The 15,748-nt window shown below is 50.6% G+C and overlaps 1 protein-coding gene across 1 annotated transcript; it reads left to right on the forward strand.

Moving 5' to 3' along the window:
- Positions 1 to 721: 721 nt before the first annotated feature.
- LOC140264561 (PHD finger protein 7-like) lies at positions 722 to 3,897 on the forward strand. The gene is made up of 10 exons (XM_072360416.1): positions 722 to 773; positions 1,112 to 1,203; positions 1,291 to 1,392; positions 1,651 to 1,775; positions 1,956 to 2,118; positions 2,210 to 2,316; positions 2,538 to 2,651; positions 2,803 to 2,921; positions 3,083 to 3,140; positions 3,417 to 3,897. Exons 1-10 carry the CDS (start codon positions 722 to 724, stop codon positions 3,895 to 3,897), a joined length of 1,413 nt encoding a protein of 470 aa, XP_072216517.1.
- Positions 3,898 to 15,748: the final 11,851 nt, after the last annotated feature.

Consider the following 15,748-nt stretch of genomic DNA (forward strand, 5'->3'; position numbering starts at 1 on the left):
TCCTCACTCTGCACTGCCTGCATGAGCCACCGCCCCTCCCACATGGGTGCTGCACCCTCAGCCCGCTGAGGTGGTGACCATGTGTCACGGTTTTATGATTTTTGGTTATCAGTATTCCACACCATAACATCATGTGGTGCACTGGGAGTTAAAGAGTTCATTCTCCAGTTCTGGGTACCTGTCCCAGAAGAGAAGGACTGCACACCCCAAAGGACTTTGTGTTCAGAGAGGAGATAAAGCCCCTGGCAAGGTCACGAAACCAGGCTCTCCTCCCTGCTGCTCAACCCAAATGCACGTCTTAGCACTAGAGGAAGGCCTTCAATTTTGGACACTGATTATATCTGAGAACATTTATTAGCTGCAGTTCAAATTGTATTGCATTATATTGCATAGTAGTATGTTATCTTGCATTTCATCGCCTTATTTAGTAAATTAGTTTGTTTCTCCTCGGATCGTTGCCACTGTTATTTTTGGGGGGTCCCATCTCTCTACCCTTTTTCCCTGATCCCCCTTTCCGGAGGTGCAGTTCTACCCTGTTAGTCTGGAACTGGGCCAAATCAGCCCAGAAACCATGGACACCATGATGTCACAGTGGTGGCAAGGAGCGGCCATTGTGACACGCGGGGCTGGGAGCAGAGCTAAGGCTACTGGGCTGGGGCCGAGCTCAGTGCGGCTTGGTGAGGCGTGGAGGGAGCACTGACTCTCTTGTTTCTCACTGTCAATGCCAAACATGTCCAAAGGGACGAAGAAGACCCCCAGGTCTGGGGAGCAAGGTGAGAGCACCATATCCCTGTGCATGGCTCCCCGCTGCTGGGCAGAGGGCTGCTGGGGGTCTGCCTGAGACTGGGAGGGGGGGAAGGGGCAGGCAGGGGCTTCCCAGCACCACAGGCAGGACCCTTCTGCTCCTTGGCCAGGTGGCCCAGCTTGGGCTGTAGCTGCCCACTGGCACCGCTGGGCCTGCAAAGCGCCCTTCCCCTCCACCCCCTCCAGCCCTGCCCCTCAGGCAGCAGGCGCAGCAGGCACGGAGCAGGCCCTGTGGACGTCCTCCAGGGTTACCAAGCCCTGCCAGGTGCTCACCATTGCTCACGGTTGCTCTCTCCTTCCTCTGCAGTGTGCATGCTGTGCCGCCAGGCACAGGTCGACCCGGACATCTGCGGGCAGACATTTGTCAATGGTGGGCTCCGTGCCCACCACTTCTGCTTGGTGAGTTTCCTCCAGAGCTAGGGCTCCTGCCATGGATGCTCCTTTCCTTTCTGGCCTCATGAGATCCCACTCTTTTCTCTCCCATAGTTCTTTGCCAACGACCTTTTGAAATGGAGAAGCCCAGTGGGGGGAATTTTTGGCTTCCCCCTTAATGCCGTCCGGCGCACAGTCCAGAAGGCGGACAAGAAGGTGAGGACCTGAGCACAATGGGGAGCTTGGTGCCGGCGGAGGCCCAGGCTGGCTTCAGCTGGACACAAAGAAAGCGACTGCAGCCCTTCTAGCTGGCTCCAGGACAAATGCCCACCAGAGCGGACAAGACTTGTCTGCCAGGTGGCTCTGCAGAGTGTGAGGCAGTTGTGCCCACACCCTGCACCCTGGCTGGAGAAGTGGGGCTGGCTGTGGAGGCCCTGGGCCCACCGCTGATGGGGGCTGCTCTGCTCTTTTCAGTGCTGCTTTGTCTGCCGTGGAAGGGGAGCTACCATCAGCTGTGCGGAGGCAGGCTGTAAGCGCAGCTTCCATCTGCCCTGCGCCGAGGACGGGGAGTGCATCACACAGTACTTTGGGCAGCACAAGTAAGAGGCTGTCAGCAGCAGCCAAGCTGCTTCCCCTCCCAGGGAGGAACCTGCAGCAACACCTCTCAGCATCCTGTCAGAGACAGAGCCCAGGCCTGGCTCTCCTTCCTGGTTCTCTGTCTTCTCTGTCCTCCTCGTAGCACTTCTCACGGCACCCATCCCTTCTCTCCTTCTGCCCAGGTCCTTCTGCTGGGAGCACTGCCCTCAGCAGGCAGACGAGGCAGCTCCATCACAGAACACGGTCTGTGTCATCTGTCTGGAGCCTGTGGGAGAGAGAACATCCTACCACACCATGGTGTGCCCAGTGTGCAAACAGGCCTGGTTCCACCGGGGCTGCATCAGGGTAAGAGCCCTACCCTCGCCCAGTGGCTATGGCCAGTGCTCAGCAGCACCCAACCCCGCTCGCACTCATGCTGCTTGTGATTCTCCTGCAGAAACAGGCCATGCACGCTGGCACCATGCTCTTCGTCTGCCCCGTCTGCAGAGCAAAAGGGCGATTCCGTTCCAAAATGGCCACGCTGGGGATCCAAATCCCAGTCAGGTTGGTGTACTTCTGCACAGCTTCGCAGACTCTCAGGCCCAGTTGCTGTGCCTGACCAGGAACTGCCCTGGTAGGCCCGATCTCCGGCCGTCCTGCGAGCACTGGTGTCAGCTTCAGGGAGAAGCTGGGAATGAGCTCAAGGTGGATGAGCAGGGATGCCCTGCATCTGCCTCACACCTGGGGCACCGGAGACTCATCAGATTCCCTCTCTTCTCTGGCAGACGGCCATCTTGGTGGGATGACGAAGCATACCAGTCGCTTCGAGAAAGGCACAGGCGCTGTGATGTCAGCGAGTGCTTTTACCCAGGAGGCAGGGAGGAGGCAGAAAACGACGGGTGAGTGACCTCTGCATTCCTCTGGGGATCTGCATGAGACCTCAGCCTCATCACAGGCTAGTGGAGCAAGGACTGAGCACTAGAGCTGTGCCGGCTGCTCCCTGCCTCAGTTCGCTTTGTCCTCACAGCCGCAACCCGTTTGCTTCCCCAGGCCCTGGCAGCTGCTCCTCTGCAGCTCCTGTGCCACAAAAGGCACACACTGGTTCTGCTCCTTCTGGTCCATCGATGACAACACCTGGGAGTGCGACTCCTGTGCTGCTGTGGATGCTGGTAAGAGGCAGAGCCCTGTGCCGCTGGACTGGGTCGAGGCAAGGCCTGGCAGCGCGTGCTCAGGGTGGCCTTGCCACAGTCTCTGTCCCATGGCGGATGGCAGCCTGTCCTGCCCTGGGGCTGCAGGTTCATCCTGCTGACATTTCTGTCTCTCCTTACAGCATCTCACTCCGACACTGAGCTTAGCTCCCCCAGCACTTCCAGCCTGGTGGTACCAGAGTCAGCCCACAGCTTTCCAGACCCTGAAAACATCATCAGGTCTGGACCCTCCAGCCAGGCAGCAACAGACCCATCCTGCAGCTCCAAGCTGCCTGAGCTGAACGACCAGCCCAGAGTGCCTGCAACAGAGCAGAGGACCATCCAGCCACATTTATCTGAGGAGCAGGACACATCTCGGCAGCGCCAAGGACGTGGTGGGAGGAGACGGGCACCAGCTGCAGGAGCCCAGACCTGCTCCCAGAGCCCCACCAGACGGAGGACAGCACGGTCCTCCAGAACCACCTCGGCAGCTGCACCCAGAAGGCATCCCAGGCAGCGTGGGACTGGCCGCACAAGAAGCCGCTCCCCGTTGCGAGGCCGGGCCTCAGGCTCCCAAAGTCAGCCCAGAAGACGTCGTGGCAGCAGCCGTACAACAGCCCGAGGTGCTCAGAGCAGCACCCGCACCTCGGCCACACCAGCACCATCAAGGTCCTCAAGGGCTTCCCCGCTGCCAGCACGCAGCCGACAATCCAGGCAGCGAAGGCGGGCCAACACTCGAAGCCGATCCCCAGTGGGGCGTCGCGCTTCAAATTCCCGCAGCCGGCCCCGAGGAGGCCGAGGGAGCCGGTCCAGGCAGCGGGGACCAGCCCGGGCACGAAGCCGCTCCCGCGTCCAACAACAGAGAAGGCGCCGCCACAGCCAGTCCCAGAGACGGCGCAGAAGCAGCCGTGTCCCATCCTCCCGTGATGGTTGTGGTGCCAAGCGGCGAAGAAAATAATCCTAGAAGATTGCCCACATACATTGGCTTCGTTCTTCGGTGGGCCAGCCTGGGCACAAAGCCACTCCCGGGTCCAGCAACAGAGACGACACCCCCACAGCCACCATCGTCAGAGAAGATGTCCCCACAGCCAGTCCCAAAGACTGTGTGAAAGCAGTCGTGTCCCATCCCCCTGTGATAGTTGTTGTCCCAATTAGACAAAAAAAATAAACCCTTAAAATACTCCCTAAAAGTTGGCTTCATTCCTCTCTGTTTGTCCTACAATGGGCAGTGTTTGTGAGCCGAGACCACAGGGCTGTCTTCTTCCCAGCACCTTTCCAGATGGAGTTATCTTTAGATCTGTGTCCGTGATGGGGGGCTGCAAGCCCACAGGCCCACCGGCCTTGAAAAAAAGGGGGAACCTCAGAGGGGCGTCAACAGTTTACAGGCCAGTTCAGCCCATTCCCACGACTAGCACAGATGAGGGACCCATAAACCCACAGCCCTGGAAAGGGGAAAAACAGGGAAGAGTAGGGAGATGGGAGGCGAGCCTAAAACAAAGCAGTGGCAACTATCTGAGGAGGAAAGAGAGTTTACTAAATATGATATCGGAATTCAGGCCAGCACGTGCTGATTTCATTCCTCAGGGCACCATCGCATTCTGTTGGTAACTACCCAAATCTGTTTTTCCTCTATCTGTATATTTCTGTGTATTCTGATTCTTGAGGCCCTTTCCATTCTGACGGAGGTCTGAAGGGCATTCCACCACCCACGCAGATCTTCCCATTGTTGGCCTGCTGCGGCTGGCTATTTGTGTGAATCCCGTGTAAAGACTGTTTTTGCTAAGACGGACAAAAAGTTAGAAATAAATTACAAAATTCAGACTCGAATCCTCAACCCAGTTTCATTGCTGGTGCCAGTGAGGTTCTGAGAAGCTCCCCACAGCCCTCAGTTCATCATGAGGTGCGCAGCTGTCACCAGATGGAGAGAGGACAGAAGCAAGCGTTGGGTTTTACACTGCACAAATGGAGTGTTTTGCTCAGGCAGATAAAAGCCGTGCAGACCAAAATTGGCTGCCTCAGAGCAGCCCAGGAATGTGTGTCCTTCGGTCTGCCCTGTTGGTGCCAGGAGGCTCCCTCACTTGCTGTGAGCAGAGGGAAGTTTGCCTGACTCCGCCAGAGGTACCATCTCTTCCTCTATGAAAAACAGCTTTGCTGGGTAGGTCAGCATCATGATGCAGATCTTAATGAAAGATTCGGAGATGTCCGAACAAATCAAGCTGTTGTGCCAACTTGATGCTCCCAAAATCTCTCTCTCAGCATTTTTTCTCCTTGTACTTCTTATTTTTGAGATACGAACAAGGGGAAAAACACAGGCCAGGATTCTAGTATTTCTCATGTCCCTGAGTCCTGCATCCCTAAAGCCTCTAGGTAGGTACCAGGGCAGTAAATAGCCCCTACCTTCCCCCGCCCACCACCACCACTGTAAGGGCAGAGCAAGTCCAAGACTGCCTCATGAGACGAAATGTGTACAAATCCATGGGGCCAGATTCAGAGAAGGACTTGGGGTTCCTGGTAGAAGTTGGGCATGAGCCAGCAGTGTGCGCTTACAGCCCAGCTGTCTATCATCATGTCATGGAGAACAGGAGAGATGCCTGAAGACTGGAGGATAGCCAGTGTCATTCCAATCTACAAAAAGGTCAGGAAGAAGGACTCACATCCATCCCCGAGAACGTGTTGGAACTACTGATTCTGGACATCATCTCCAAGCAGGTGCAAGGCCTTGAACATCTCCACCAAGGGAGGTTCCCTAAATGTGGGGGTTCTCTCATCAGCGGTGGCCTCACATTCATGGAGAAGATGGAAACTGGGTTAGGCTGGATGAGCAGGAATGCTCCAGTGGGATACCAGGACTATGGCCCTTGTCAAGGGACAGCTCCTCTCCTGTGTCTGGCATGGTGACCATTGCTAGCAGGTCAAAGAAAGCAAACCTCAGAAGTTTTCCTGACGCGTTTTAGATGTGGACTTGAACGGTATCACGTCCTGGCTATGCCACTCTGCCTTGGAGGTTTAGATTGGACATAAGAAGGAACATTTTCTCTCAGAGAGTGGTCATGCACTGGAATGGATGCTCAGGGAGGTGGTGGATTCACCATCCCTGGCAGTGTTCAAGAGGCGTCTGGATGAGGAGCTACTAGATATGGTTTAGTGCTTGTGGTAGCAACAGTAATGGGAGGACAGTTGCACTGGATGCTCCTGCAGGTCCTTTCCAACCTTGCGATTGTATGATTCCATGCATGTAGCTGTAAGTCATTTAATTTGAATATGACTTATATAAAGATTAGAAATCTTGTGAAAAAAATATTAAGTAAGGGAAAGGGGGCCAGTAACAACAGTTAGGATGGCCTCATCTTCTTTTTTATTTATTTATTTATTTATTTTTCTTTTAATCTCAAAAAAAGCCATCTGCATTTTATAATGTACAGTTTGAAACGAACACTAACTGTATGGTCTCCAGAAAATCCGAAATCATGGGAGTGAAAATGAAATGTGCTAAGGCATACATGTTTGTTTATTCGTAAATTAAGGGCATCACATTATTTTAGCAGTGAGAATTGAAATCCCTCTTGGCAATGAGAATTATATATTGCTTTTGATACACAGAACATCTGTGTATAAAAGTCTGTGGAAGAATTGCATAAGGACCAAGATCCAAACCTGGCTTTCATGTAGGAGAGCAGTTGCTATTTTTTCCCTTTCTTCAGGTCTGAATTATTCATTGAGTAAGTGCTGCTGCTTCCATCCCTTGTTTCTTGCTTTTCCATCTCTGTTCCTTTTCATTACCCTGCCTTGATGTTCTTGACCCTTCATTTCAACTTCTTCACAAATCCTTTATTCCCACCTAATTCACTTCCAGTATATCATCTCTGATGTATATCATTAAATTATTGGTGCTGATGTTGAACAATCATCACAGGATTTACAAACTGAAAATGAGAAGAAACTGTGGATTTGGACCTTTGCATTCATTGCATCTGCCTTCAGATTTGGAAAGCACCATCATGGCATGTTGGCAAAGATTTGTTTGGAACCAAATGTATTTGAAATGCTGTTTTAAAACGAGAACACTTAAGCACTGTAGAATGAAAAATATCCCGAACACTACTATATTAACAGGACAAGAAAGCCAGTTCCAACCAACAAGTTGTGTGCTGGTCGCATTGTCATCAGAGGTTTTCAGCCTTTCAAACACTGTCTTTAGGTTTTATGAGCATGGACAACTAAGGTGGCATCGGTAATTTTCTGTTTAATTAGCACAGGCAAATATCACTTATAGATAAATCTGTGCACAAAAGGTTCAGGCTGAAACCTCATTTTTACTAAAATGTACTGTTCAGGAGCTTTGATTCTCCTTAATTCCTAGGGAAAAAGGTGTGCTGTAAAGGTTATGTTTGATGCTAACTTCCCTAAATTTCTGGGGTATTTGCTCCAGAATTAGTTTCTGAGATCTGACTTTGAATTGTTAAATCATTGCACTGGTTTCTAGATATAATTGGAAAGGAGAGAGACAGCCTGCTCTCACTGTAAGATAAGGCTATAGTATGTCGGGTCCTGCATTTTGGTCACAACAACCCCAGGCAACCCTACAGGCTTGGGGAGGCGTGGCTGGAAAGCTCCAAGATGGAAAGGGACCTTGGTGTGCTGATGGACAGTCGGCTGAATATGAATGTACAGTTCACTACTGAAGAAACAGAGGAAATACATGAACAATTAGAGTTGGTTTAATCAGAGAAAAAGAAAGGCCTGTGAATTAACGTCAAATGTAGAGCATCAAAGGTGGACAGGAACGAAGGGGAAGGTACAGCACACCAGGAACAGGAAAAGGAGGAAATATCTGAAACACGGGTGGTTGCTGTGGGGGCGGACAGCCCATGGCGATGCCCCAAGCAACAGGCTGTGACATCACCAGGTGACGGATTGTGACTGCTCAGCCCTCACTGCTCATAGTGGGGTGCCGGCAGAGCCTGGCTCAGTCTGGCTCGTTCCTGGACCGTGCTGAGCAGCTGTGCGAGGCTTGGAGGTCGAGCAAGATTTTGGCTGTGCTGTGCTGGGTCGTGCCTGGGGCTGCTCGCAGCATCTCAGTGCCTGACCCACAGCATCGCTACTGTTTCCCCGGCCCTGCCCAGTGCAGGCAGCTGGGACGCTACTGAGTGCACCCGCAGCAGCGGAGGTGAGTGGTGTGGGGACATGTGGGTCCCTCAGGGCAGTCATGGGCTTGGGAGGGCTTCCTGCTGAGGACTTGCACACCCTGGGACAGCGAGTGACCGTGGCCTCTCTTCCTCTTGCAGTGAGACACCTCCTCTGTAGCTCTGGTGAAGAACAACTCGTCATCCTCAGTTCTCCCAGCCAGCTGCAGCAAGGAGACCATGTCTGCAGAAGAGGCATGGACATGTTCCATCTGTCGCGATGTGCGACAGGACATGACCAGTGTGATTCCATGCAATCACACATTTTGCCTCGGCTGCATCCAGCGGTGGGCGACTCTGAGGGACAGCTGCCCGCTCTGCAGGACGGCCATGCAGACCATCCGGGTCTGCGTGCGGGGCGACAATCAGTTCGTGGACTGCATCGTCTCCCCGCCCGCAGTGCCGGTGCCCGCCGGCTTCAGCACCACCACCGGCCCCAGCGGCGCTGCGGCGTCCGCTCCGCCCTCTGCACCGGCGTCCCCTGAGCCCATGGCCGCGGAGCCGGAGAGAGTGGGCGGCCTCCCTCCGGAGCTCTGGGCTGCGCTGTTCAGGGACAGACGAGACATCCTGGACCCGGTGCTGCCCTGGCTGGAGCAGGAGATCCGGCGCAGCGGGGAGCTGCGCTGGTGGAAGATCAACTGGCTAAGGAGCGTGATCCTGGCGTTCCTGTGCCAGGTGGGGCCGGACAGGGACACGCTGGTGCGGTGCATCGAGCACGCCCTGGGACCCATCACCGCACCGCTCGTCGACGCCCTCATCAGCACCATCGAGAGCCGGTGCGGCCAGGAGGCCCGGAGGATGCTGGGCCTCGAAGACCTCGGCGCTGCCCAGGAGCGGGAGGACGGGCCCGAAGACCCCGGCGCTGCCCAGGAGCACGAGGACGGCTCTGAAGTCCCCGGCGCTGCCCAGGAGCACGAGGACGGCCCCGCTGCCCCGTCCGGTCCCGCCGCCTCCCCGCAGGATTCCGCCGCCCCCAGCGCCGCGCCCTCCGGCAGCTCCGGGGGTCCCGAAGCGGAGGAGCTCCCCGGCACGTCCAGCGGGGCCCTCGGCAGAGGATCCCGGCGCCCCACGAAGAGGAGGGCCGGCAGCGCCCAGCGCGCTCCTCCGCCCCGCAAGAGGCGGCGCCCCCGCCGGAGGAGATATTTTCGATAGCAGCCTGGCCATGCACTCAGGCAGAAGTACGGCGCCTCTAGCGGGACTTTCACAGCTTCCCAATAAAAGATAAAAACACACAAGCACGTGTCGTTCCCAGGGTCCAACTTCCCTTTCGCCCTTCTCGCACACGTCCAACACGGTGCCACTCAAGCGTCAGTGATACCTCAGCACCCTTATTGCTCTCCTAAAATACCTGAAAAGTGATTGCAGCAAAAGATGCCAGACTGTTCTCACTGGTGACAGTGTCACGGAGTAATCTAGATCAATCTTTCTCCATGACGGGGGCAGTGGGCACATGGGCCCCCAAAAACAGGAAGGAAAAAAAAAAGGGAAAGGGGTAGGGAGATGGGAGCTGGGCTCAAGGAAACAAACAGAGCAGTGGCAACGAGCTAAGGAGGAACATTAATTTTACTGACTGTGATATCGGAATGCAAGATAAAAAAGCATAATACAATCTAATTGGAATTGAGGCTAATAAGTAAAGTAAGAGACAGAGGTTTCCAAAGACCGAGAAGCCTACTCTGAAATGGAAGGTGCCACGGCTTGGAAGCACACCCACACCCACTGCCAGGCAGTGAGAGAGAGAGCCAGCGTCACTTATGTGTTTCCCTCTCTGACTGTGAGGTCCTCTGGGACGTGTAGTTCTTCTTCTCTGTGCTCCACATCATGTCATGTGGAATACCAATAGCAAAATTACAAAACCATTAAATCGTTGCACTGGTTTCTAGATATAATTGGAAAGGAGAGAGACAGCCTGCTCTCACTGTAAGATAAGGCTATAGTACGTCGGGTCCTGCATTTTGGTCACAACCACCCCAGGCAACCCTACAGGCTTGGGGAGGTGTGGCTGGAAAGGTCCCAGACAGAAAGGGACCTTGGTGTGCTGATGGACAGTCGGCTGAATATGAGCCAGCAGTGTGCCCAGGTGGCCAAGAGGGCCAATGTCATCCTGGCTTGTATCAGGAATGGTGTGGTGAGCAGGACTAAGGAAGTCATCCTGCCCCTGTACTCGGCATTGGTGAGGCCTCACCTTGAGTACTGTGTTCAGTTTTGGGCACCTCAGCACAGGAAAGACATGGAGCTACTGGAGCAGGTCCAGAGAAGGGCAGCAAGGCTCGTGAAGGGCTTGGAAAATCAACCCCATGAGGGTTTGGATGTGGTGCTCAGGGATATGATTTAGCAGAGGGTTGTTAGAGTTAGGGTACTATGGTTAGACCGGGATTGGACTTGATGATCTTTGAGGTCTTTTCCAACCTGAGTAATTCTATGATTCTATGATTCAATAAATCTGGGTACAGCCTACAGAGACCCAACAAATCTTTTTCCTGCCCTAAGCCATAAAAGCACTGAAAATTAAAGTGACTTTGTGTGATTTTGTACAATTGATACACTAAATCTTAGGAAAGCCAACTTCCAGCTCTTGAGGAAGTTAGTCAAGAAAAGCCCCTGGGAAACGGTCAGTCACCATCAAACTGTCATCAAAGACAAGATGGCAGTTCAGAATTGGTAGATCTTTAAGGAGGCCTTCCTTGGTCAAGGGAAGAGCTGCTGATGTCATCCATCTAAATGTCAATAAGGCCTTTGGTATGGTCTATGAGCTAGCAATATGCCCTCACAGACCGGAAAGCCGAATCCTGGGATGCCTCTAAAGAAGTACAGCCAGCAGGGCAAGGGAGGTGATCCTGCCCCTCTACTCTGCACTGATGAGACCTCACCTGGAGTGCTGTACCCAGATGTGGAGTCCTTAGTACAAGAGAGATGTGGACCTCTTGGAGCACATCCAGAGGAGGGACACAGAAACGATCCAAGGAGTGGAACACCTCCCCTGTGAGGACAGGCTGAGAGAGCTGGGGCTGTTCAGGCTGGAGAAGAGAAGGCTCCAAGGTGACCTGAGAGTGGCCTTTCAGTATCCAATGGGGAGCTGTAAGAAAGAAGGTAATGGACTCTCTAGCAGAGTCTTTTGTGATAGGACAAAGGGAAAGAGTTTCAAACTTAAAGAGGGGAGATTTAGATTGGATATAAGGAAGAAAAAGGCTTTTTGCAATAAAGAACAGGTTGTCTAGAGACACTGTGGATGGCCTATTCCTAGAGACAGTGAAGGTCAGGCTGCACCAGGCTCTGAGCATCCTGATCCATCTGTAGATGTGCCTGTTCATAGCAAAGAAACTGGGCTAGATGGGAGCTATTGGTAATAAGTGAACTGGATGATCTTCTAGGTCTTTTCCAACCTTGGTGATTGTATGATTCTATGATTCTAAAAGTCCCTTCCAATTCAAATGATTTTACTATTCCATTTTTTCTATTATTCTTTCGTATGTGCTAGTATTCATTTGGTTGCTTTTAAAATTTCTTTCCTATGAAGGAATGCTGCTTTTGCAGTGTGTTTGAGACAAAGTGGACTGAGAGACTAGACGGAGAATTCAGAGATCACCTCCAGGTATCTGTGGCGCTAAGACGTGATTTAGTGATGGGACTCCATGTGTCAATCTGATGATTAGACTTGATAAGTTAAAAAGCTTTTCCAATGTAGATAATTCCATTATTCAGTGATTTTACAGTCATGACAGAGACATGGCCACTAGCAGACTGTTTGTGTTTGTAACATTTATTATATTTATTCATTTTACAGTTTCTTATAACCTATCTAGTCTACATGACAAGTGGGAACTGCATCATTTTTATCCACATGAGCTGGGCTCATGGATGAAAATAAACTTTGAAATTAAAATTAAAAAGTGTGTTGTGGTTTTTGTTTTAGTTTGTTTGTTTTTTTTTTTAAACCTCACCTACTCAGAATCCTTTATTATTAGGTTTTTAAAGACAAATTATGGCCTGTCATGGTCAGATTAGATCCACATTTCCAACAACTGACCCTTTTTCTGCCATTTTTGAAATGCACTCTTTTACTTACTTATCATCGGGCTTGTTCCCTTCTTTCTCATCCTTTTGTATTTTTTTTTTCTCCATTTGTTGTTTAAAGGCAGAGGTTTAAGCAAGGAAGAATGGAGATTAAATGTCTGTCTTCCCACAACACACTTTCTTTCAAAATAAGGCACATATCAGCCACTTGTCCTCTGCCACAATAGTGTTTTAACAGGGATATTCAGTATTTGTCTTGCTCAAAGGACCTTAGGAAAGAATGCTGTCCTAAGCAATGTAAAGTCTCACAGCTTACTGCCACACATCATTTCCATGGCCATTTAGGATGCCGTGACTTATATTATTCTGACAGTTGTTCTTTGCTGAACTTATAGAAGTTTTTTGGTGTTTTTTTTTTTTTTGTTTGTTTGTTTCTTTTGTTTTTTATTCTTGTTATTTTTATTTATTTATTTATTTATTTATTTATTTATTTATTTATTTATTGGGTTCATAGCAGTGTACATGGTATTGGACATATATTTTTTCTTCCATTTAACTTTTTTATTGCATTAGGTTTGGCAAGAAAAACATTTTATTCTTTCTTGTGTATAAGATTAAGCTGAAATGAAAGAACTTGAACCCTGTTAAGCTAAAATGCCTTTAAATAACTATAACATAAATGAATACAAGGGAGGCTGGCAAATGCTTTGAGACCTTCACTGCAAAGATACAAAGAAAATGAATGGAGGATTGGAGGAATAAATGCTCCAGAATTGCTGGGCATATCAGATGACATGAAACCTCATATATAAAAATTACTATTCTGACCTGTTAGCTGAAATATGTTATTAACCTAAGCCCATTAGAGAATAATTTTCTTTGGGCTAAATAACTGCTAACTGAGCATAAAAGCTCTCTTGATTTGATAACCACTGACATGAGAACATGGAAGGTTACAAGAAATTGTATAGATCTTCCCTCTTGCTACACAAAAATAACTTCTAGGCTGAAAGGGCGCTTGAGTTATATGAGGTGAGAGAGTACCTCATGTCTGGAACTGCCTTTGCACATCTTGAAATTTCACTACATTGCCTCATGAGATATATGGGGGCAAACAGGGCAGAAAGGTGTGGTAGTCCCTGTTATGCTTTGTGAATCCTTGAGCTGCAGTGAATATGTTGGAATAGATTCTCCTCAAACTGAACTTTTCATAGGAAAGAAATCATTATCGTTCTCAACAGTCTGAATGTGATCTGTTATATATTAGAGGTAGAAATGTTTCACAAGAGGAAGTACGATTTTCTTTTGGCCCTGCAGAGGTGGCTATAACTCTAAGTCTAAATGCCCTTGAATTGCTAACAGGACATTCTAAAAACCATGTGCACTGATCTTCTAACTGTATGGTCAAAAGTGTATTTAGCTTAAGGAAATTTTGAAAAAATTCTGTGAAAGTGCAAAATACAGTTCTGTAGTTTGCACAAATAGAAGATGTGAACTGTCCTGACAGGTAGTTCCCTTGCTAGTTGATTATGCCTTTGAAAACCTGAATATGAATCAATGTAATGATGCTGCAAACTGGTGTGTCTTTCTGTCACGGAATTATCTAGATTGATCTATATCTGTGATGGGGAGGTGGGCAGTAGGCTGAGGGAGGATCTTGAGAGCAGCCCTTCAGAGAAGGACTTGGGATTCCTGGTAGAAGTTGGGCATGAGCCAGCAGAGTGCGCTTACAGCCCAGCTGTCTATCATCATGTCATGGAGAACAGGAGAGATGCCTGAAGACTGGAGGATAGCCAGTGTCATTCCAATCTACAAGAAGGTCAGGAAGAAGGACTCACATCCATCCTCGAGAACGTGTTGGAACTACTGATTCTGGACATCATCTCCAAGCAGGTGCAAGGCCTTGAACATCTCCACCAAGGGAGGTTCCCTAAATGTGGGGGCTCTCTCATCAGCGGTGGCCTCACTTTCATGGAGAAGATGGAAACTGGGTTAGGCTGGATGAGCAGGAATGCTCCAGTGGGATACCAGGACTACGGCCCTTGTCAAGGGACAGCTCCTCTCCTGTGTCTGGCATGGTGACCATTGCTAGCAGGTCAAAGAAAGCAAACCTCAGAAGTTTTCCTGACGCGTTTTAGATGTGGCCTTGAACGGTATCACGCCCTGGCTATGCCACTTTGCCTTGGAGAACTGTATAAGGGTTGAAGCTTTGATGTGCGAACACTTGGATAAGAAAGGATCGTGACATAACTGCCAATTAACCCAACTTATGCCGGGACCTCGACCATCTGGGGGAAAGAGACACAGCCATGGATGCCATGAGTTCTTCTCTCCATTTACTGCTGCGTCACGTCACACTCCTAATATACCATCCTAATTCCCAGGCAGACACGTACATCCGCTACGCAAAACCCGACGCATGCAAGAGGACATATACACACACCTACCTAAACTCCCCACCCACTAACTCTTAACCTGCACTCTATCTACTCAGCACTACTGTATGCACTCATAAATCCTTAAGAAGACAACTTTGTAGCCCATTAGGATCATAAAACCCACCCAGCCCCAAGTGCCTGCCACAGGAGCGCTGCCACCCAGCAGGTCAGGTTAGAACAGGGCTCTGTCCAGCCTGGCCTGGAGAGCCTCCAGGTACGGTCACCCAGTTTCTCTGGCAGCTGTGCCAGGGCCTCACCGTGCTCCGAGTGAGGAATTCCCTCTGGCAGCTCCCCTGACCCCCTCTTTTCTCCAGTCAAAACTGTTCTCGCCCTTGTCCTGTCACAATCAGGCCATAGGAGGTTGGTCAGCATACGCACTAGAAATGCCAGCTGGGCTGTTGACATGCAGACATTTACCAGGCTCTCTCTGCTGGGACATCCCAGTATGGGTGCAGTGCGAAAGGCCTGAGGGAGGCCGTCCTTCCTGCTCCTGGAGCATCGGGCTCCTCACTCTGCACTGCCTGCATGAGCCACCGCCCCTCCGTCATGGGTGCTGCACCCTCAGCCCGCTGAGGTGGTGACCATGTGTCACGGTTTTATGATTTTTGGTTATCAGTATTCCACACCATAACATCATGTGGTGCACTGGGAGTTAAAGAGTTCATTCTCCAGTTCTGGGTACCTGTCCCAGAAGAGAAGGACTGCACACCCCAAAGGACTTTGTGTTCAGAGAGGAGATAAAGCCCCTGGCAAGGTCACGAAACCAGGCTCTCCTCCCTGCTGCTCAACCCAAATGCACGTCTTAGCACTAGAGGAAGGCCTTCAATTTTGGACACTGATTATATCTGAGAACATTTATTAGCTGCAGTTCAAATTGTATTGGATTATATTGCATAGTAGCGTGTTATCTCGCATTTCATCGCCTTATTTAGTAAATTAGTTTGTTTCTCCTCGGATCGTTGCCACTGTTATTTTTGGGGGGTCCCATCTCTCTACCCTTTTTCCCTGATCCCCCTTTCCGGAGGTGCAGTTCTACCCTGTTAGTCTGGAACTGGGCCAAATCAGCCCAGAAACCATGGACACCATGATGTCACAGTGGTGGCAAGGAGCGGCCATTGTGACACGCGGGGCTGGGAGCAGAGCTAAGGCTACTGGACTGGGGCCGAGCTCAGTG

The sequence above is a fragment of the Excalfactoria chinensis genome, chromosome Z (assembly GCF_039878825.1).
Source record: "Excalfactoria chinensis isolate bCotChi1 chromosome Z, bCotChi1.hap2, whole genome shotgun sequence".
Taxonomy (NCBI): domain Eukaryota; kingdom Metazoa; phylum Chordata; class Aves; order Galliformes; family Phasianidae; genus Excalfactoria; species Excalfactoria chinensis.